Source organism: Herpailurus yagouaroundi, unplaced genomic scaffold (genome assembly GCF_014898765.1).
Source record: "Herpailurus yagouaroundi ecotype Mexico unplaced genomic scaffold, PumYag 222, whole genome shotgun sequence".
NCBI lineage: Eukaryota > Metazoa > Chordata > Mammalia > Carnivora > Felidae > Herpailurus > Herpailurus yagouaroundi.
Window position 1 is genome coordinate 9,444,063 of NW_024412453.1, and position 19,345 is coordinate 9,463,407.

The 19,345-nt window shown below is 50.8% G+C and overlaps 1 protein-coding gene across 4 annotated transcripts in view; it reads right to left on the reverse strand.

Moving 5' to 3' along the window:
* The window catches only part of SNX29 (sorting nexin 29), a 506,664-nt gene that overhangs the window by 83,044 nt on the left and 404,275 nt on the right, over positions 1-19,345 (reverse strand). For all 4 annotated transcript variants that reach the window (XM_040459014.1, XM_040459016.1, XM_040459013.1 and 1 more), the window contains one exon: positions 1,522-1,662. In XM_040459014.1, coding sequence (XP_040314948.1) covers positions 1,522-1,662 — 141 coding nt within the window. The remainder of the gene's footprint in view (positions 1-1,521; positions 1,663-19,345) is intronic.

A 19,345-nucleotide genomic window follows, 5' to 3' on the forward strand; every position in this document is an offset into this window, starting at 1 on the left:
CGACAGCATCGTGGTTCTTAACGCTTGCTGAGGCATCACCACCACACAGCTCTAAACCCAGATTTCTGGGCCCCAAGCCCAGAGCTGGTATTTCAGTAGGTCTGGGGTGGGGCCTGGGAGTTGGTGTTTCTTTTTTTTTTTTTTTTTAATGTTTATTTATTTTTGAGAGCAAGTGAGCAAACCAAGGGCAGACAAGGGGAGGAGAGGGGAGGGGAGGGAGGGAGGGAGGGAGGGAGGGAGAGAGAGAGAGAGACAGAGAGGAGAAAGAATCCCAAGGAGGCTCTGTGCGGTTAGTGCAGAGCCCAAAGCGGGGCTTGACCCTACAAACCTCGAGATCCTGAGCCAAAATCAAGAGTTGGACTCTTAACCAAATGAGCCAGGCACCGGAAGGAATCGGTATTTCTAACGAGTTGCCGGGTGATGCTGATGGTCAGGGGCCACTCTCTGAGAACCACGGTAGGAGAGGGGTGCCTCGTGCAAGGCCCAGTTTCTCACCTGTCCTCATGAGGGTCATGATCTTACCTCCTCTGGCTCAACTGTCCCTGCCCAGCTCGTCACTATCCTGCGATTGCACAAGTGTCCCCGTCCCCTATCAGACACGAAGCCAGGCGTTCTCCAGCGCGGCTGCGTACTGCAGCCCTCCGCGCCCCTGCCTCACTTCACCGGGAGTGAGGGACTAAGGTCTTAGGAGCATTTAAAGGTACTCATGGGATTCCGAGTGTGGCCCAGACGGAGGAGTGCCGCTCTAAGCAAATGTGAAGGACGACAAAATGACACCAGTGGCCGAAGCGGGCGACACGAGGTCCCCCGACAAGGCCCGGGCCCGTCTTCCCCGCAATATGTGATGGTGCTTGGGAGACACTTCCGCACCAACGAGCACTCATCGGCTGGCAGGCCGTGGAGGGCTAGCACCTTCTTTCTCCAGGGTGCCTGGATGAACCCCCAGAAACACATGACGTCATTAAATCACTAACCTTCATAAGGAAAACAACCCTATACTGACACAAGTATTTGGGAAGTAACCCCACCCACATTCATGAGTCCAAATAACTAACCTGACAACTACGGATAAAAGCCAGAAAACATCTTTTTGGTCAAGAACAGGCATCAGAAAACAGACCCATCAGCTAAATCGAGCTGCCACCTTATGAATCAAGTTTTATTGGCACTCGGCCACACCCATCCAGGTCAGAACAGCCTGTGGCTGCTTTCACACTCCAGTGGCACAGCTGAGTATTTTCAGCTAAGGGAGTATGGTCTGCAAAGCCAAAAACAATTCCTCTCTGGCCCTTTAGTGGAACATGCTTGCTGACCCCCGTCCTAGAGAAATAAGAGGGCGTGCACAAACAAAACATGACGCGCTGTGGAATTAAAGGTGTTTTCTCTGTCCCTGTTTCTTCTTCTATGTGCCAACCTCCGAGACCTCTGTCTAGAGGGGCACGTGCGTGTAGATCAGGCACTAGGGTGATCACCGGGGTGATCAGGCACCGGGGTGTCCCCGGTTCCCCGTGGCGACAGTACCTTGTTTCCAATGGCCTTCTTGGGTGGGAAACTGTAGCCCCTCACTTGAGGGTACTTGTTCTGTAACTTGTGGTGCAAACCCCTGAACTCTGTGTACCGCCGATACACGTTCCACTCATCGTCTTTTATCCGGATGTAGACCTGCGGAGAAAGGCACACAGAAGGAAAATGTCAACCTCTGTTAAAGCTCTCATTACAAAGGGGTGGGGTTTCGGGGATGCTCCACCCATGAAAGCCAGCTCTGCGAGAAGCAGGGGCCACGGCCGTCCCTCAGGCCACTGGACGCCCAGAGCCTGGCAGAGGAGGGCCTCAGTGGTACCACGTCAACAAAGGGGTCCACAAAAGAACAAAGCAGGCAGGTGACGGGAACAACATGCCGTGTACCAGTTCCCAGTATCAGCAGAGGTGAACAGTCCAGCTGATCTCTGAGATGGTCACATGCATGCTGTGGCGGTGACTGCTGCTGAGAATCCAACTCCCCCCAGGCGACACATGTCATCATCTATGAGGTGGAACTGACTAACAGCACCTCCTCCCAAGGAGCATTCGGACACACAGGCAGGGCAGCTATGCCTGGGATGGCGTAGACCCCCACAAAGAGGAGGGGGAAGCCAATCTGGGGTGGGAGGGAGGGAGGGGTCAGAGGTGACATCAACCCAACTGGACGGAAGGTCACGTCCAGAGGGGACAGGCACACAGGGAACGTAAAACTTCTTTATTTTCAATCAAGATGGGACTCTCAAGAGAACATTCTGGGGGGGGTACACAATGTAAGGGCTGTTTCTTCAGCTTTTGATAGACCGTAACACCTTCCAGGGACACACACTAACCACATCTCGAGGGAAAACTGAAGTGGGAGAGGGAACGATGCATTTAAAAATATTACACAAGAACAGCCCAGAGAGCAAAGTTCCCAATGATAAACAGCTACTGTGACCGGTCATCAGCGAACGTCAATACACATATCAAAAACCTCTCATGTAACAATAAACACAGGTATCCCTCACGTGAGCGACAGATTCCACCTCTACGTGGAAACCACCCAGTATTCCTAAATCAGACATGATACATAGGAACTTTGGTTAAGACAACCATCGAGGCCTCTTGTAATCCTCTTGTGAACAAGACGGACGAACGATTTAAACCAAAGAACTTCAACTAATGGACCCAAGTTTCCAGCACAATCAGATAGAGAAACGGAGGTCTATCAAATTCATTAGAAGCCCCCAAACTACGAGAGGCAGTAAATACACTGGGTGGCAAACAAGGTGGTCTCAACTGGCCTGAGGGATGAGTCTAATCCAATGTGCTGAAATTCAAAAAGATCAATGTCGGGTTGTACGCTAAAACTCCAAAAACCATCACCATAAGTAAAAGGGAAATAGGGCACAGGAGTGGCCTATGGGACAAAGACTTACAGGTTTCAGTAAATATGAGCTAAGCAAATAATGTGGGAGGGCCACCAAAAAATCCTATGTAATCTTTAGGCCTTGTTAAAAAAGCTGTATGCTAACTTCTGGGATAAGCGACTTGAGAGTCTTGCTCTGTCCTAAGTCGACCACAGCAACTTAGTTAGGTTTTGGCTGCCACCTATTAAAAGATGAACTATGTTCAGAAAGGCCCAGGTCACTTGCTACAAGGGCTGTCCGTGGGCTGGGAGCATCGGCATCACGTGGGCGATGTCAGGAATGGAGCGTCTCAGGCTCCACCCCAGATGTACTGCTCGGAACTAGAACCCAGGCGGATCACACCACACACTGACTCTGAGAAGCACGGGCCCCAGGAGAGGATCTGCAGCCACATTATAAGAAGACAGGCAGTGGAGGGCGACAACCCAAGCCTCAGGGTGGAGGGGGCAGAGGTCTCAAAATTCCTGGAAAGGCTGTACGGAGAAAGAGGAAACCCAGGATGACGTGCTCTGGATGCTCACAACTGTGAGCAAGTACCACCTGGAGGAAGACAGATTCCATAGGGACAAAAAGCTGCCGAGAGGAAAGGCTTCTTGGGACTGAAGGTCCCCGCAGTGGTATGATGGTTACCCCGATTAGCCAAGTGTTTGATTTGCAGAAGTAAAGTATACATGAGACCCAAAAGTGTCTGGAAGGGCCTGGCTAGTTGGGGGAGAAAAGGGACTTCAGGCTCTCCCAGTCTCTATAAGCGGAGACATGATGAATCCGCAAATAAACCCAGCAGAGCTCAGGGGAATTTCACACAGCACATTTAGGGCATTTGCTGGGTCCCCTCAGGTCCCAGCAAGTGCTAGTTGCCCACCCAGCATCCATTTCCCCTCACCATTTGGGGGGATGGCAATGTGTTCAGGGAGACTTAACTACATTTTTCTGTCTGCCTCACAGGTAAGAGTAGCTCATGAGATGTAAGCAAAAATCACTGGGGCTTCTAAGAAAGTCCTTAGGAGAGATCTGCCTCAGCCTAAGGTGCCTTTTTACCTTTCTCCCTCTCTTTTTCTTTCTTTCCTACAGATGTGATGACTGGAGCTCCAGGAGTCATTTTACGATCACGAGATCATCTTGATGATGGTAGAAGACAGAAGGGATTGTGGGGTCTCTGATGACACTATGGAGCCACGACGCCAATTACTAGACTATCTACTCGATTTTTTTTTTTTTTAACAAAAGAGAAATATTCACCTTGAATTTACTCAAGCTTAATGTTTTGCAGGTCTTTGTCCTGGTGGCTGAATGCAGTTCCAATCTGCCACATCTCAAATGGACTGTATCTGCTTGCATATTGTTACACAAATGCAGGTATCCCCTAGAGAGCGTCAAGTTCAGCTACTTGCCTGATCATCATGCACAAGGTTAATTACCTAGAGCAGGAGAGGCAAACTATGGCCCATGAGCCAAATCCAGCCACATCCATTTGTTTACCTATTGTTTATGGCTGCTTTTGAAACACAATGGCAGAACGGAATGGTTCCAACAAAGACCATATGGCCTGCAAAGCTGAAAATACTTATTTACAAAAACACTTTACAAAAAACACTTTGTCCTCCCTCTGATCTAGATACTCAGCACTCATTGTTGTTATTTTTCCACTGACATAGCCAAGATCTGGTGTGGAAAGGGGCAGGGCTTTCCAAATATTACCAGCCCCTGGGTGGGATGTATTACCCATCTGGGACCCAGGAATCTGTAGTGTTCCAAAGCTTCCCTAGTGATTCTGATGTGTAGATGGTCTGAATGCTTGTGTCCCCCCAGAAGTCACATGTTGAGATGCTAACCCCTGATGTGGTGGTGTCAGGAGGTGGGGGCCTTTTCGAGGTGATTAGGTCATGAGGGTAGAACCCTCAAAAACAGGATCAGTGCCCTAAAAAAAGAGATCCCCCAACAGAGATCCCTCACCCCTCCTGCCATGGGAGAAGATGCTATCTATGATCCAGAGAGTGGGTTCTCACCAGACACCAAACCTACTTAATGCCTGGACCTTGGACTCCCCAGCATCCAGACCATGAGGAATAAAGGTTGTCTAAGGCCCTCAAGTCTACAGTAGACTGAATGGACTAAGGCAGCAGGCAACTTGGGTAACCCCTGAGGTCAAGCACAGACTTAGGTATCAGGCAAAACATGTCTCCTCTCTATGGGTCTCCCCATCTATAAAATGGAATTTACCAACAGCACCTCCTCCCAGGAGTGTGGGGAATACTTGGACACACAAGCAGTGCAGCTATGCCCGGGATCGCGTCGACCCCCACACAGAAGAGGTGGAAACCAATCTGGGGCAGGAAGGAGAGGCCAGAGTTGACATCAGCTCAGCTGGATGGATGGTCACGTCCAGATGGGATAGGCACCACAGGGGCATAAAATTTATTTGCATCAGAATGGGACTCTCAAGAGGACATTCTGGGGGTACACAATGTAAGGGCTGTTTCTTCAGCTTTTTACGGGCCTTAACACCTTCCAGAAACACAGCAACTACACTGGAAGGGAAAACAGTAGGAGAGAGACTGACGCATTTTAAAAAATTACACGAGCTAAGAAGAGCCTAGAGTAAAATCTCCAGTGACAAACAGCTAGTATCATTTGCAAGCAGTCAACATCAACGCACATCTTGAAAACCTCTAACGTAATGATGAAAACAGGCATCTGTAGCCTGAAGGACAAAGCATGACTCTATGTTTTTCGGAACACGTTCAAGAGCCAACTGCTTCATACCATGGAAATGTTGAGTCCCTCCCGTTTCTCTGATGGCCCCTTCTTGGCCTTCCACACGGATGCCTCCTCTTCTGCCCATGCCACAGGTGGAGATTTTCGCTCACCACCCTCTCTCCCCTACACGAGCACCCAACTCTCTGGTTTGCACATTTCACGTTAGGTCAAATCTGCGTCTCTAGTTTGGACTTCTGCTATCAATTCCAGGCCCAGACGTGGTCAAACTCATCATGTCTACATCTGATCCCCCAAACTGCACTGGAGATCCGCTCCTCCCTCTTCCTGGGATCTCGCTCTCTCAGCGAATGGACCACTCGGCTGCCTGAGTTAGAAACCTGGGCATCACCTTTGACCACTTCTGTTCTTTCACCCACATGTTCAAGTACTGAACAACAAGGCCTGCTGACCCACCCTGGAGTTGTCCCTTCCTCTGCCTGGGCCACTGTGAGAGGCTGCTAAATGGTCTTCTGGACCTGCATTTTCCCCTACGCGATTCGTTTTCATCTCGTTGTTCACACTCCTTCAGCGACTGTCCATGAGGGATGTCTGCGAGCCAAAGACAGGTCCAGAGCAGGTACGGCGGGCGGCCTCTCTGGGCTTACACGGCTCCTGCTTAACCGCACTGTCCTCCTTCAAGCTCCACCACAGGCTGTGGCAAAGCAGGATGGTGCCAGTTTGCCTGCATTCTTTAAAACGTTAAAAAAATGTTCGGATTAAAGGAAATGCCCTGACCTTCCAACCTTCCCTTGGTTGTATCTCCTGCCAGGGTGACAGGAGGCATTCAACAAAAAACCCATGAATGTCTCTGTGCCCTGCTTCCTCCCTGAGCAATGAAGATGGTAACATTACCACCCTTGCTGGGTCTTAGGAGATTTAAATATGTTCACACACGTAATAGGCTTAGAACAGAACCTGATACACAGAAGGTGCCAGGTGAGTGTTCGATAGACAAACAAAAATGTAAACTTATTGGTGAGGTCGCCACCAGGAAATGACAGAGATCTGGATTTTGGAAGTCTCTGACCTTGCAATCAGCTTTAACATGAATACCCCCCTTGTAGTCCGACTGACGGAGACGGGGCTGCAGTGAGACATCAGCTAATCTGAGCCTGGCCCAGAAACTACAGCGGCCTCCCAGAAGTTCCGTACCTCCTCCCCCCAACCCGAAAATGGTTCCTTTCCGGGTCTCGGTTTACTCATCTGAGAAGCGGGTATCATCATCATAATAAAAAGATGCCTAAAAGCAAGCATAACAGCGCCTGCCGTCCACAAGTGTTAACTACAGCTGCTGTCATTGTCGGCGTCATCACCATCAAAAGCATGACATTCTGCAAACTTTAAGAAGCGCTGCTGTTGAAGTCAACACCTGTCTTGGCTTTATGCTCTCTACTGTAAGGGTTTTGCTCAGCAAATAACTGCGTAGATTACCACTAAGTCTTAGACCTAGGGCTTAGAACAGAGTATTCTGTGGGTCACTGAAAATTTTAAATAGAAACACAAATCAGAGTGCTCCTGACCTAAAGAGCTCCACAAATACACAATGCAAAACCTATTTCCTGGAAGTACCAGTGAGACCACATGTGGCCCCTCCTAGCCATCGTGTGCGCTCCTGGAGCATCCCTCCTTCTTCTGGGCCTTGTTTCCCAGTGCGCAAAGTGCGGGGGTGGGACCAGATGGTCCCTTTACTTTACAGTCCTCCAGTTCCTACCCTCTGAGTCCTCAGGTGATTTACAAACTCCATGTACTTCGACGGGCCTCTCCCCAGCCACATCCCACAGCCACCTCACGCTGGGGACCAAGGGCTTCCGAGAACCAGGCAGGGGGCCTGACCTGAGCTTGACTTAGGACGATCTCATACTCAAGGGAAAGGCCAATGCCCAACTATCCTTGGAGCCTCTTTCTTCAAAGCTCAGTTGTCTCAGACTCACTGCACCAAGCCCAGAGTGTGCTGCCTGTGAACACTGGGCACCGAGAACAGACAATCACCAGAGAACCACCTGCAGAGGGGGTTCTAGATGCTTCTGTCAAGACTGGTGACTGTCCTCACCTCTGCCTCTGCCAGCATTAGGCAAAGGTGAAAAATGGCCAATGGGTACTTTCAGCACCACCTTTATTATCTGGAGACCACAAGGTAGCGAGGGGAGAGGAGACGATCACCCACTCTCAGATTCTGCTGTCTGGACGCTGGTCAAATCCTAACCTCCTCGGTTGGCAGGCAAAGTTAGGAAGCTCCAGGAGAAAGTGAGCGAGAGTGGAGCTGCCCACCGCCAGACCCAAGAGAGCAAACTATTTTTCAGAGCTCCAATAAAACATAATTATCTTCAACACTCCCGCTTGGCTTGCCATTTACGAAGCACCTACTGTGTGGCAGGTACGATGCCGGGCACTCCCTCCGCCTCACCTGCTGTCCTCATCTCAATCTGCAAGGCAGAAGGTGCGACCGTGCCGCCTTCTACAGATAGGGTCATGGACTCCGAGGCGGATGTCACTTGCCCTGGGAGATGGGGAGATAGAGGATCTGGACTGGGTCTGCCTGATGCTAAGGCCTGGCATCTTCTATTGTAGCACGTTGCTGCGGTACTCAAGGCCCCTGAAGAGCCAAGAACCCCAAGCCAGTAGTGCTGGTAGCTGGGAAGAGCAGCTGGCAACGAAGGTCCCTGCTCGATACCTCTGGGGCCCAAATGCCCCTTCTGGGGGCAGATCACACGTCCTCAACAGCAATGCTCTCAGCATCCACAACTGGGAAACTTTCTCTGTAAATTAAGTTGTCCTCGAATTACACTTAACCAAATTGTGCATTTATTTCACTGAAGAATTAAAAGCGCTCATGTCCAAAATCATTGGGATTTTAATTTTTATTTTAAGGGCTCCCCGCTCCGAATTAAGTTTGATAAGTCTCAATTCCTTCTGCTTGAGCTGTAAAGATAATTCCTTGGAGGAATAACAAGAACTGACCTCTTCCAGCAAAAGCAAGTTCCCTTTTAAAACAAGCAATAAAAAGCTACTTCAAGTCCAATCTCCTCCACTCAGCAGAAGCCAATAAAATAGGAGGGTAATATCTGTGATCAGGAATCAGGGCAAATGGTCTCTTCTCTGTTTTAAGAGGAAGTTTGAATCTTGAGGTTTCTCTTCCAGTGGGAAGAATGACCCTAGCGATGCCTGTAATAATGGGGGGTAAGGAGAGGTGGGGCGGGGGGAACCGCAGTCCCTCAATGAATTGAATCCAAAAAAAACGCCTGTGTACACAGGGCCTCCTGAAACACTTTTTCTTTAGCTTAGCAACATGTGATGGAGCAGTGCTCTCTGCCCGCTCTGTGCCCCTCTCAGCAGTCAATGCCATTTGGCTTCTCTGCTGGGCACCCCGCACCCTTCACCCTCTGGTTTCTTCACCTAGTTTTAAACTTCGTCTAAATGGACTCATACAGAGTGTATTCCTTTGTGTCTGGTTCCTTTCGTTCCAGACTGTGTTGGGGGGATACCTCCCTGCTATGGTGCATGGCACCCTTGTGTTCTCGTTCGTTGCCATCGAGGACGTTCCGCTGTAGGAACACACCCCGGTTTGTTGACCTGCTCTGCTGGAATGGGCATTCGAGTCGATCCCAGGGAGGCTGTTGTAGGTGAGGCAGTTACGGGCATTCACGCGCCTGGCTTCTACACTCATGTCTCGTGGGATCATAGGTCTCAATGTGAAAGGTAAAATTGTAAAACTATGGGGAGAGGACATACGAGAGTACCTTTATGACCTTCAGGGTAGGAGAGGTTTCTTACACAGAGCCCCCACAAAGGCATGAAGAACCTTCTGGGTACTGGAAATGGCCTGTATCTCCGTGCAGTAGTTACAAAGATATGTAGAGAAGTTAAGATTAACTCAACGATACACTTATGGCGTGTGCACCTGATTTTATAGTAAACCTGAATTTAAAACCAAAGCTTCCCCCCCCCCCAAAAGCCAGGTCTTCAGTATTCTCAGGAGACTGAGTTTTTACCCTAGTTTGTGTTCTCAGCAGGTTGTGAAGAGACTGTAGGAGGCGGGTGTCCACGAGGACCTGACATGCAACCAGATGTCAGAGTCGGGAGATGGGGTCCCGGGACCAGATCCAGGCCTAAGGCAGATGTGGGTTTGAATTCCAGCCCCACCTCTTGCTAGCCAGGTGACCCTGGGTAAGTTAACTCACCTCTTCAAGCCTCGATTATACATGGAGGGTCATATACACACACACATACATGCACACATACGTACACAGACATGTATACATATACATATATACACACACGTATGTATAATGTATACATATTTATTACAGTATATATAAAGGAGGAATAGGGAAGAGGGAGAATGAAGATTTAAAAACTTTTCAGGAGACTGAAGTTCCAGGTCTACTTTAAGGGTCTGCCAAGCAGAGGCCCTGTTGGGTCTTAGCCACACCTGAGGCCTCCTCTGCTAGAGGCAGAATGACAAGCAAAGGGCATGGGCTGGGCAAGGAGAGGGGCCTGGGTTCAAAATCCAGCTGTTCCCTTTGCTAGCTGTGACCACGAAGGTGATACTCCACCTCAAGACTCAGCTTCTCCATCTGTAAAATGGGGACAATAGCAATTGTGTTGGGGCGTTGTGAGATGCTGTGCCTGGCCTGTGCCTGGCAGGCAGTAAGCAGTGGCAGCTGTTAATACTCTAACACCGTCACCTCCGTCGTCATTTGCCTTTGTGTACATGAACTTCCCTATTACAGAATTAGGGGTAATTATAGGATGTGCAATCACAAAATTACAGCAGGTAATTACCATGCCTAATTAATTGTCAAATGCTAGGCAGGCGAGGAAACATAAACATAATGCACAGTCTGTGGGTTGGGCAGTTAAGCCTTCCCTGTGCTTCCAAAAACCTGTCAACAGAAACAGGAGAGTTCAGTGCGTGACCTTCTTGGGTGGGTTTTCGAGTATTGAAACAAAACCTGGGATGTGTTCTTGGGGCCTCTGACTCAGAATGAGCTCAGCATACCTCTCTGCTGGCTGCAGGCTGGCCTGGCAGTTATATAGCCCCTGCCACACCAGCACCAAGGATTCTGGACGAGAGTGCTATTTTAGGAGGAGGACCTCACAGGAGATACTTGATGGTTACAGCAAGGGTCAGACCCCACAGAGAAACTGCTGATGGGAAGGCAGCAAGACCTCGGACATGAACGCTCACTGACACCGACACACGGCTGGTTTTGCAAACAGAACGCCAGGTGGCCCGGCTTTCTTCGCAGCCTAAGTCAAATGCATGCCTCTCCATTTCAAACTACAGGCCACTTTTCAGTTATCCAAACTCCCCCACCAGGGCACCAAACACTTCTTTATGCATGTCGTGATACTCCATGGCATTCACGGTGAGAACTCCTCGGACTTCTACGAAATGAAGTGTAACATTTAGTGGCCCCTGTCATGTGACAGGTATCTTCCCTACAATTTTCACCACAGCCCTCCAATTTTATATGCCCTCAAACAGAGACTCGGAACAACCCAGAAACATGCCCCATATGACCCAGGGAGGGAGGAGCAGAACAGGTGCTTAAACTGAGGTTACACCCAAGAGCGATGCCGTCTGTAACTGAAAGGAAAGAAAAGTTATGAACTCCCAGTTCCGATGCCCTTTCTGCACATGGCTGAACGCAAAGACAGTCCGATGACATCAGGATGACAACGACTCTTCTAAAAATGCCTTTAGGTTCCTAATTCATCTTGCTTCCTTAATATCCAACGAATGATTTGTGTTTTGGTTGGTGGCCTGTGTTAATGTGTCCTAACAAAACTTCCCGTTTAATGAAATGGCTTCATGTGTTATTAACTCTAAGTGTCCTCGTTGCTAGAACAAAATGCCTGAATTGCCGTATGACCACACTGATGGAGCGATATTACAGCAGCCCAATGCCAAGAATAGGATGAATACCTTCGCTGGAGAAACATGACTTTTCAGTTCACTGGCTTATGGAAATGCGGCAGGCTAGCAAAGCAGGAAATGCATTATTTACTAAGAATTGCCAGCACAACCCCGGCACATCTTTTAAAGGAGGAGAGAGAATGGATGCTTCCGAAGGAGAATGGACGCAGCCTAGTCTCGTCTCTACCTGGAACAGTGACCCCACGATCACGGGCACTGGCTGACCTGTGGACGGCTTCTTTTCGCGGAGAGGATCGTGGCGCACCGGGGATGCCAACTGCACTCGGGCCCAGGCTCTGCCATCTTGGACACTGGACAGTGGTCTCGGTACTTCCGCCAAAGACCAGCCTGCCCACTGGACTGCACCCAAGTGGCTTCTGCGCTGAGGAGAACTGGACCCAGGGTTCAGGGCATTCGCTCTTCCTTTGAGACCCTGTCTCCCCAAGACCAAGGGATGCTAATGAAAAAGGTGGGGACTCTGGATCCCTTGACTCTTGAGTTCATGACCCACCCCTCACACCGCGGCTCAAAATTAAAACCTGGCACTAGATACAATCATGGGCGAGACCACTTCCACTGACGGCCAGATGCAGAGGGGCTCTCACAGGGGACTGGTGGGCCCAGGCTCCACTCCCTGCCACACCTGCTAAGTGAATGCCCTTCCGGTCCCCTCAGAGCCCACCGAGGACCCTCCGTCAGAGACAAGGGAGAAGCTGCCAGTACTGTGGATTCCTAGCCCGCTGGCCCTGGGCTCCAGGCAGAGCCCTGCCCCGGGGCGGGGGGAGAAGCTGGCCCTTTCAAGAAAGTCAGACGCCAGAGGCGAGGCAGGGAGACAGACTTGAGACACTCCTGAACACCGGCCTGGACTTGAGGAGAGCGACGCCTAGCAGCAGGAACTCAGAGATCTCCCCAAGCTGTATTTCTTGGCACGATCCCTACACTGTTGGCACAGTTTTAATCAAAGTTCTGGCCTGGTCTTGCTTCTTGGCCTGGAAGGAGCATAAGGAACAGCCACAGAGGCCATATTTGGGTTGGAACAGCAGAGACGAGATAGCACGGTAATCCCTCCCCCGCCCCAAGCCGGAGGGGCAGCGATCACGGGTGGGCAGCTGGGCCCAGGGGCCTGGCCGCCTCACGATGGTCACCTTCAGCATGGCCGCAAGATCGGGGGCCACAGAGAAAATCACAAGGAGCGAGTCCCTAAGGGTGCGGGAGACAGTCCCTGGGGAACTCAGAAATAGCTGGAGCCATTTTGATGGGAGCTAATTTCCGGCAATCAAGCTGCTGGGGGCTCCAATGATCACATTTAGGGAATTTTAAAAGGAAATATGACTTCATCCAGTGGTCACATGTTGCCATCTGAATATTTGAGTCATGCATATTATATCTCCTTGGCCATGTGCTAAGAGACATTCTCTTGTTGAAAGCTGGGGTAGGGGAAAGGGGGGAGCAGAAACTGGGTATCTGTTTGTTCTGAAATAATTCAGGGCCTACTTATGATGTACTGAAATGGAACATTCCAATCACATGTACCAATATGTGCCATTATCTTGCTGAAAATAAGGCCAGAAGGTTTCAAATCAAAACATTTACCGTGGTTATTTCATAATGTTGATGGGTTTTTATTATCTTTATGGCTTCTTCAATGTTTTCTGAGCTCCTCAGAAATTCATTCCTCTACTGAATATCAACTTTGGTAATAGAAAGCTTAAGTGACATTTTTCAAGTAAATGGGACTTCTGGTTGACCCTAAAGAGACAGCTGACCCTCGTTCTTTTCTCCAAATAAATTGGGTAAATTTTCAAACAGAGAGACCTTCTGAAATGCACGGCCTGGTCCCAAACCCAGAGGACTATCTCTGCCATTTAGGAGGAAAGAGGAGGAGCCTCCCGTCCCCGAGGGAGCTGGGCCACAGAGCCAGGCCAGGAACGCTCAGTGCAGCCTGGGGAGGGGCCGCCCGCCCGGGGCCAGGAGACCAGGCTGAGCAGCCTGTGCGAAGCCACAGCCGGGGCCCCGAGGTCGGCCCTACTCACCCCCGTACGTGCCTGAATGCAGTACAGGGCAACTGGAAGTAAAACCCTCTTGGGAGATCTGAGGCTCCAAACTCGTCTGTGGCCCCCAGACAGGAAGTTGCTTTTCCCTCTGTGGGCTCACCACTAAAGCCTGTAGGAAAGCTGCCGGCATGGGAAAGAAGTTCCTAAAACAGAGTAGGTCTCTGTGCCTCGCCGAGGGGAAGGGCCGGGGTGAGAACGTGCTCTCGGCCAGCATGCGTGCCTGTACCGAAGTGGGCACCCAACCTGCCTCTAACTCCCGGTAATAAAAGCAGCAAAACCCCCACGGGTGCGGGCCTTCCCCATGGAGCAGGGCAGGCAGAGCACAGGCAGCTTGGGACCATCTCCTTCGGGTCACCCCGTGCTTAATGAGCACCTACTACCTGCCAGGACCTTCGCTGGCTGCAGGCACAGAGAAAGAGGTGGACTGACAGCTGGAGTGATGATGCTGAGCACAGTCTGGGGACAAGGAAGGCCTCGAGTCAAATACTGACTTCACTTTATCTATTTAGCGATGTGACCTTACCCAATTTAGGAAGCCTCTCCGCGTGCCCTGATTTCTTAATGCAAAAGGAGGACGATTTTAGCACCCACCTTCTAGGATTGTGTCTGAGATCAATCACTCTGCTTGGCATGTAAACATTTCACAAAAGTTAGCTATTATTAGCAAAAGCTAGCGGCCTGCTCTCAAGAAGGTCACATGTTTGTGAGGCAGACGAACAGACAAAAACTACGGTCTAGTAGAAGAGGTGTCATGACAGAGGGAAGCACAGGAGGCCAGGAGACAAGGAGAAGTGGCAGATGATTTGGTGTGGAAGGCATCAAGGAGGGCCTCCAGGAGGTGGTGGTATCTAAGCAAAGTCTTGAAGGAAGAGGAAAAGCTGGCTGGAAGGAAGGGGGAATGGGAGGGGCTGTCCAGGCCAAAGCTACATACAGAAGGAGTTTTCTACTTTGCTGGAGTACACGAAGACCTTCCCACATCGAATATTCTTGAGAATAGAAAATTAGTAAGAAACCGTTATAAAGGAACATGGCATCTGAACAAGCAGTGAACTCAACTCTGGAGGCAGCAGAGAAATAGCTACTACCCCCACTCCCCAAAGATGGTTTCAGGGCTTCTGAAGCGTTTCAGCCATGCGACGACTATTCAACTGCACTGGCCTCTGAGATGTGGGCCGTGTGATCAAGGGTCAGGCAGGCAAGCAACTCTTGTATAAACGAATGGGGAAGGGAGGTCATAATTCACCAAGGAAAACACGGTCACTTTCTAACGTGATTAAGAATGACCCTGTTTCTCTTACTGCTGCTAATTATCCTTTAAGGAACGGAGAACTTCCCTCACACGTACCCATGCCGGGCTCTGCTGGGTCTCATCGTGATTCTGCTCTGGGCACCTCAATCTCCACCAGGACTAGGAGCCAGGAGCCTCTCTCCTGCAGAGAAACCCCAGGAGCTGGTCTAACAGTGTCCCTGGCCCTTGTCTTCTGAGTCATGGACTCTAGATCACCAGGAAGAGAAACCAATTCATGATGCCTTCGAGGAAATGCAGACGTACTGGAAGGACACGAGGGCATCTCCGGGAGCCAAGGGCTGGAGATGCTGCTGGGCCCTCTGAGGGGCTGGACCGGGAGCCACAACGCCGGGCAAAACAGGGGCAGGGAGCTGCACATCCCACACTCTGCTGCTCTCTGTGCACCCACTCAGTTCTCTCTCCACACAGCTTGCTTTCACTACTTCTGAGCTCATGGTCCAAACGTGACACCTCTCAAACCCAGCAGCACATACATTCAGACCAACCCAGTCAAGGCTGCCCAATCTCAGAGGTCCAGGAGAGAACGTCCACAGTGAACAGGGCTGTTTCTCTCTGCCTGACATCAGCTACTCTGCTCTCCTCCAGGGACCCGCTCTCCACCCAGTCTCAGTCTCTGGGCTTCCTATGAATCCCAGGCCAACTCTGACCCTACAGGTAGGCGTGATATCAAGGCTTGGCCAGTTAAAGTCCTGCGTGCACTACAGTACAGGCATTTCGCCTAAGCAAGGCCCATCTGCAGCCTGGGTGACTGGGGAAGAAATGACAATCTTTCATTATTCTTGCCCTGTGAGGTTATAAGCTCAGTACTGCTGATGACCACAGAAGGGGAATCTACCACAGAATAAAGCCAATGCAGAGGAAAGCAGAACTGTGGGCTAGGAACAGAGGGGGACAGCACCTGGATCAAGCCACACCTGAACGCTTCTGCTGCAGAAGCCCCTAAACTAACTGTTCTCTTTAAGCCAGTTTAAGATAAAGTTTTTGCCACCTACACTCAAAAGAACTCAGACCAAAAGAGAATGTGATAAGGCCAGCGTCCAGATCGGTTTTCCCCTAGTTGGGTGTCCACCACGAGCCAATGAGTGTGGGGAGTGTCTCCTCTGTGCCTCTGCTCAGTGTGTCTGCGGAAGGGAGGGGCGATTCTCAGAGAAGCAGATAGTAAAGCATTCTAAAGGACACCTACTCCTTTTTCCTCAAAGTATTCCCCTTTCTACGTTGAATGGGTCCCTTAACTCATTTGCGTAACAATGCAAAGCTTTTTCAAGTACCCCTCCCTCCCTGGAGCCTGGCTACCAAGGCTGGGACTACCTTACAGCCAACAGCAGGAGTACAAATACTTCCCTCCTCACTCAATACACAGGAAGAGCGGGGACTCTCTACCAACCACCACAGTCTGTAGATAATGACTCTCTAACTAGATTCTCTAATTAGAACTGATCCTTGGGGCGCCCGCGTGGGTCAGTTGGTTGAGCGCTGATGCAGCTGATTTAGTTCTTGATTTAGGCTCAGGTCACGTTCTCGGGGTTCCTGGGTTCGAGCGCCGAGTCGGGTTCTATGCTCACAGTGCAGAACCTGCTGGGGATTCTGTGTCTCCCTCGCTTTCTGCCTCTCCCCCACTCATGCACGCTCGCACTCTCTCAAATGAATAAAGCAAACAAATACAAAAAAAAAAAAAAAAAAAAAAAAGAACTGACCCTTAATCAAACAGCTACAGATTCTCAGGCAGGTGCTGAAGCAAGAGTACGTTTCAGCCTCCTGGTCTTGGCACCCAGAGGACCATTCCCCATGAAATGCAGTTCAATTATGCCACAAGGACGGCTGAGGAAAATGCCACAAGATGTCAACTTAGCTCCACGCAGGCTCCCGGAAGGAGCATGGCGGGCACATCCCCTGCACCCGCGGGGAGAGCCCAAGGTGAGGCCGCCATGGCTCTGCCCGGAGCGTCCCACAGGAACACAGATGCACGCTCCTTTTTACACAGCTGCAAGCCTGTGCTTATGGGCTTTAATCTTCTTCTCTGAAAAGCATCCAATTTAAGAATTTTTGCAGTAATCATTTCAGAGTAATGAAAAACAAACAGAACAATAGAACATTTCCGACGTGATGCGAGAACCCGGTGCACCTCTCTCTGATGCACGCTCAAGGAGACGTAGTAGTCATTAGCAAGAACCTCTTTTGTCTCCACACACGACCAAATTGTGCTGGCCTGGAGACCACAAACGTCGTAACACGGTTAATTCGCTCCACGTACTCATGTCTCCCTCATCATGACATCCAGAAGGGAGCGTTTGTTCCTTTAAAAAGAAGATGCAGGGGCGCCTGGGTGGCTCAGTCGGTTAAGCTTCCGACTTTGGCTCAGGCCATGATCTCATGGTCCGTGAGTTCGAGCCCCGCGTCGGGCTCTGTGCTGACAGCTCAGAGCCTGGAGCCTGTTTCAGATTCTGTGTCTCCCTCTCTCTGACCCTCCCCCGTTCATGCTCTGTCTCTCTCTGTCTCAAAAATACATAAACGTTAAAAAAAAAATTAAAATAAATAAAAAGAAGATGCTATGTCTAAGATGGGGCCGGGATGAATGTTTCTTCACATTTATTCACGTCTCGGGCTTGCAACACTGGGTGAGCCCTTCCTGACGGTCCAGAGTGAGGAGGGCCCTCTCCAGGGAACACAAGTTACAGCCCAGGGCTCATCCAGCTGGGGAACTCAGGCCAAGCAGCTTCCTAACCTTTCTGAACCTTGGTTTTAGCATCTGTACACTGGGGACACGCTAGCATCGACCTCACAGGATGGTGTCCCAGCCCAGTGACACAGTGTGGGACACATCTATCGTGTTATTAGTAATCCAATGAGGGACTGAATTCTTGTTGGATGTGAGAAAGACACGTGCAGGACTGGACTCTCCGTGAAGGCACCGGAGCTGGGGAGGGAGGAAAAGGGGAGGCGGGCCTTGTCTGAGACCTACACTTACTGCCCAGAGAAGGTGGCAGGGGGGCCAAGGATTTGTCACAGTGAACTCCAGCAACTTGAGTCAAACACTCCTTTGGCCCAGAGATACACAAAGCATCGTCTGGCGGCCTTCATCGCCTAGATGGTGAAGGCCCACCGCCTGCCAGGAGCTCATGTGCAGGGGGAGCCCCTGAGCAGCTGTCGTATCCTGCCATGTGTCCCTGCAGGCCACCATTTGGAATCTTTCCACGCTTCCTGGGGACTCCCCGAGAACACTCACAAGGCCTATGGATTCTCTTCTGAGAAGACACTTACACACACACCCCCACTAGGTGCACACATTTCTACAAATCATCTCAGAGCATTTCAGAAGAGTCCTGGGGCCCGGCTGGCCACCACCACGAAGTCACAAAAACTAGGCCACGTCTGACAACTAGCGTTCCTGCTCAAACTCGCACAGCTGGAATGCGGCAGAGCAGAGATCCTACCTCTCTCTGTCCGGCCTTCAGAACCTGAGCTCTTGAGCCGCTGTGCTATGCTGACTTTCCTTTGGCCTCCACTATGTTGACTGTGAAAGGGGCAGAGAGGTGATATCACCACAGGATCCTGGGTGAGAAGGAAGAGAGGTGACGACCAACATTAACGATGTGAGCGTTGTGTATCCACAACCATGTGAGGTGCTGGAGAAGCAGCCGGAGAGGAATACACGGGAGAACCGAGCCTACAACTAGCATTTACTGAGCATGGACCCTGGAACGGGCTCTCGTGCGAGTAAGCACCTCACTGTGTGCCCTGTTTAATCCTCACGAAAACTCAAAAAGGCAGCACTGCTGTTAGCCCTCTTTCACACACAAACGGAGGCCCAGAGAGCCAGATCCGAGGGCAAAAGCCCAGATGGCTAGTAACTACGCTCAACCCACAGACCTTCAAACGTCCCTCCCCACTCCCACTCTCTGCCTGGACCAGACACTTTGTGTAGATATGACTGATTTAAGAGACGAAGACAGAACAGCTATGGCAAGAACACGGGGGGTGGGGGTGGGGTAGGAGGGGAATCAGGCCCCCCCCCCACCCTGCCTCTCTTTACCCAGGGGGGGTCTGAGGCATTAGAACAGCTATGGCAAGAGCATGGGGAGAGTTAGGCCTCCCCCGCCCCGCCCCTCTTTACACAGGGTTGGTGGGGGGGGGGGGGGGGTCTGAGGCACGTCTATGCAGCACTAGGCCACCACAAACCCAGTGGAAGCCCCCTGGTTCTAAGATCAAGTCCACACCCCTGGACAAAGCACGTGAGGTCCCTCCCCCATCTCCCTGCTGCCTGTCTCGGCAGCCCCATCCCCATTCATACTCCAAACTGCAGCCTGGGCCACCGCCACGCTGAGCTGTCACCAGAGACCCCTGAATTGTCCCTCCCCCACATGGGTGCTCCACTCCA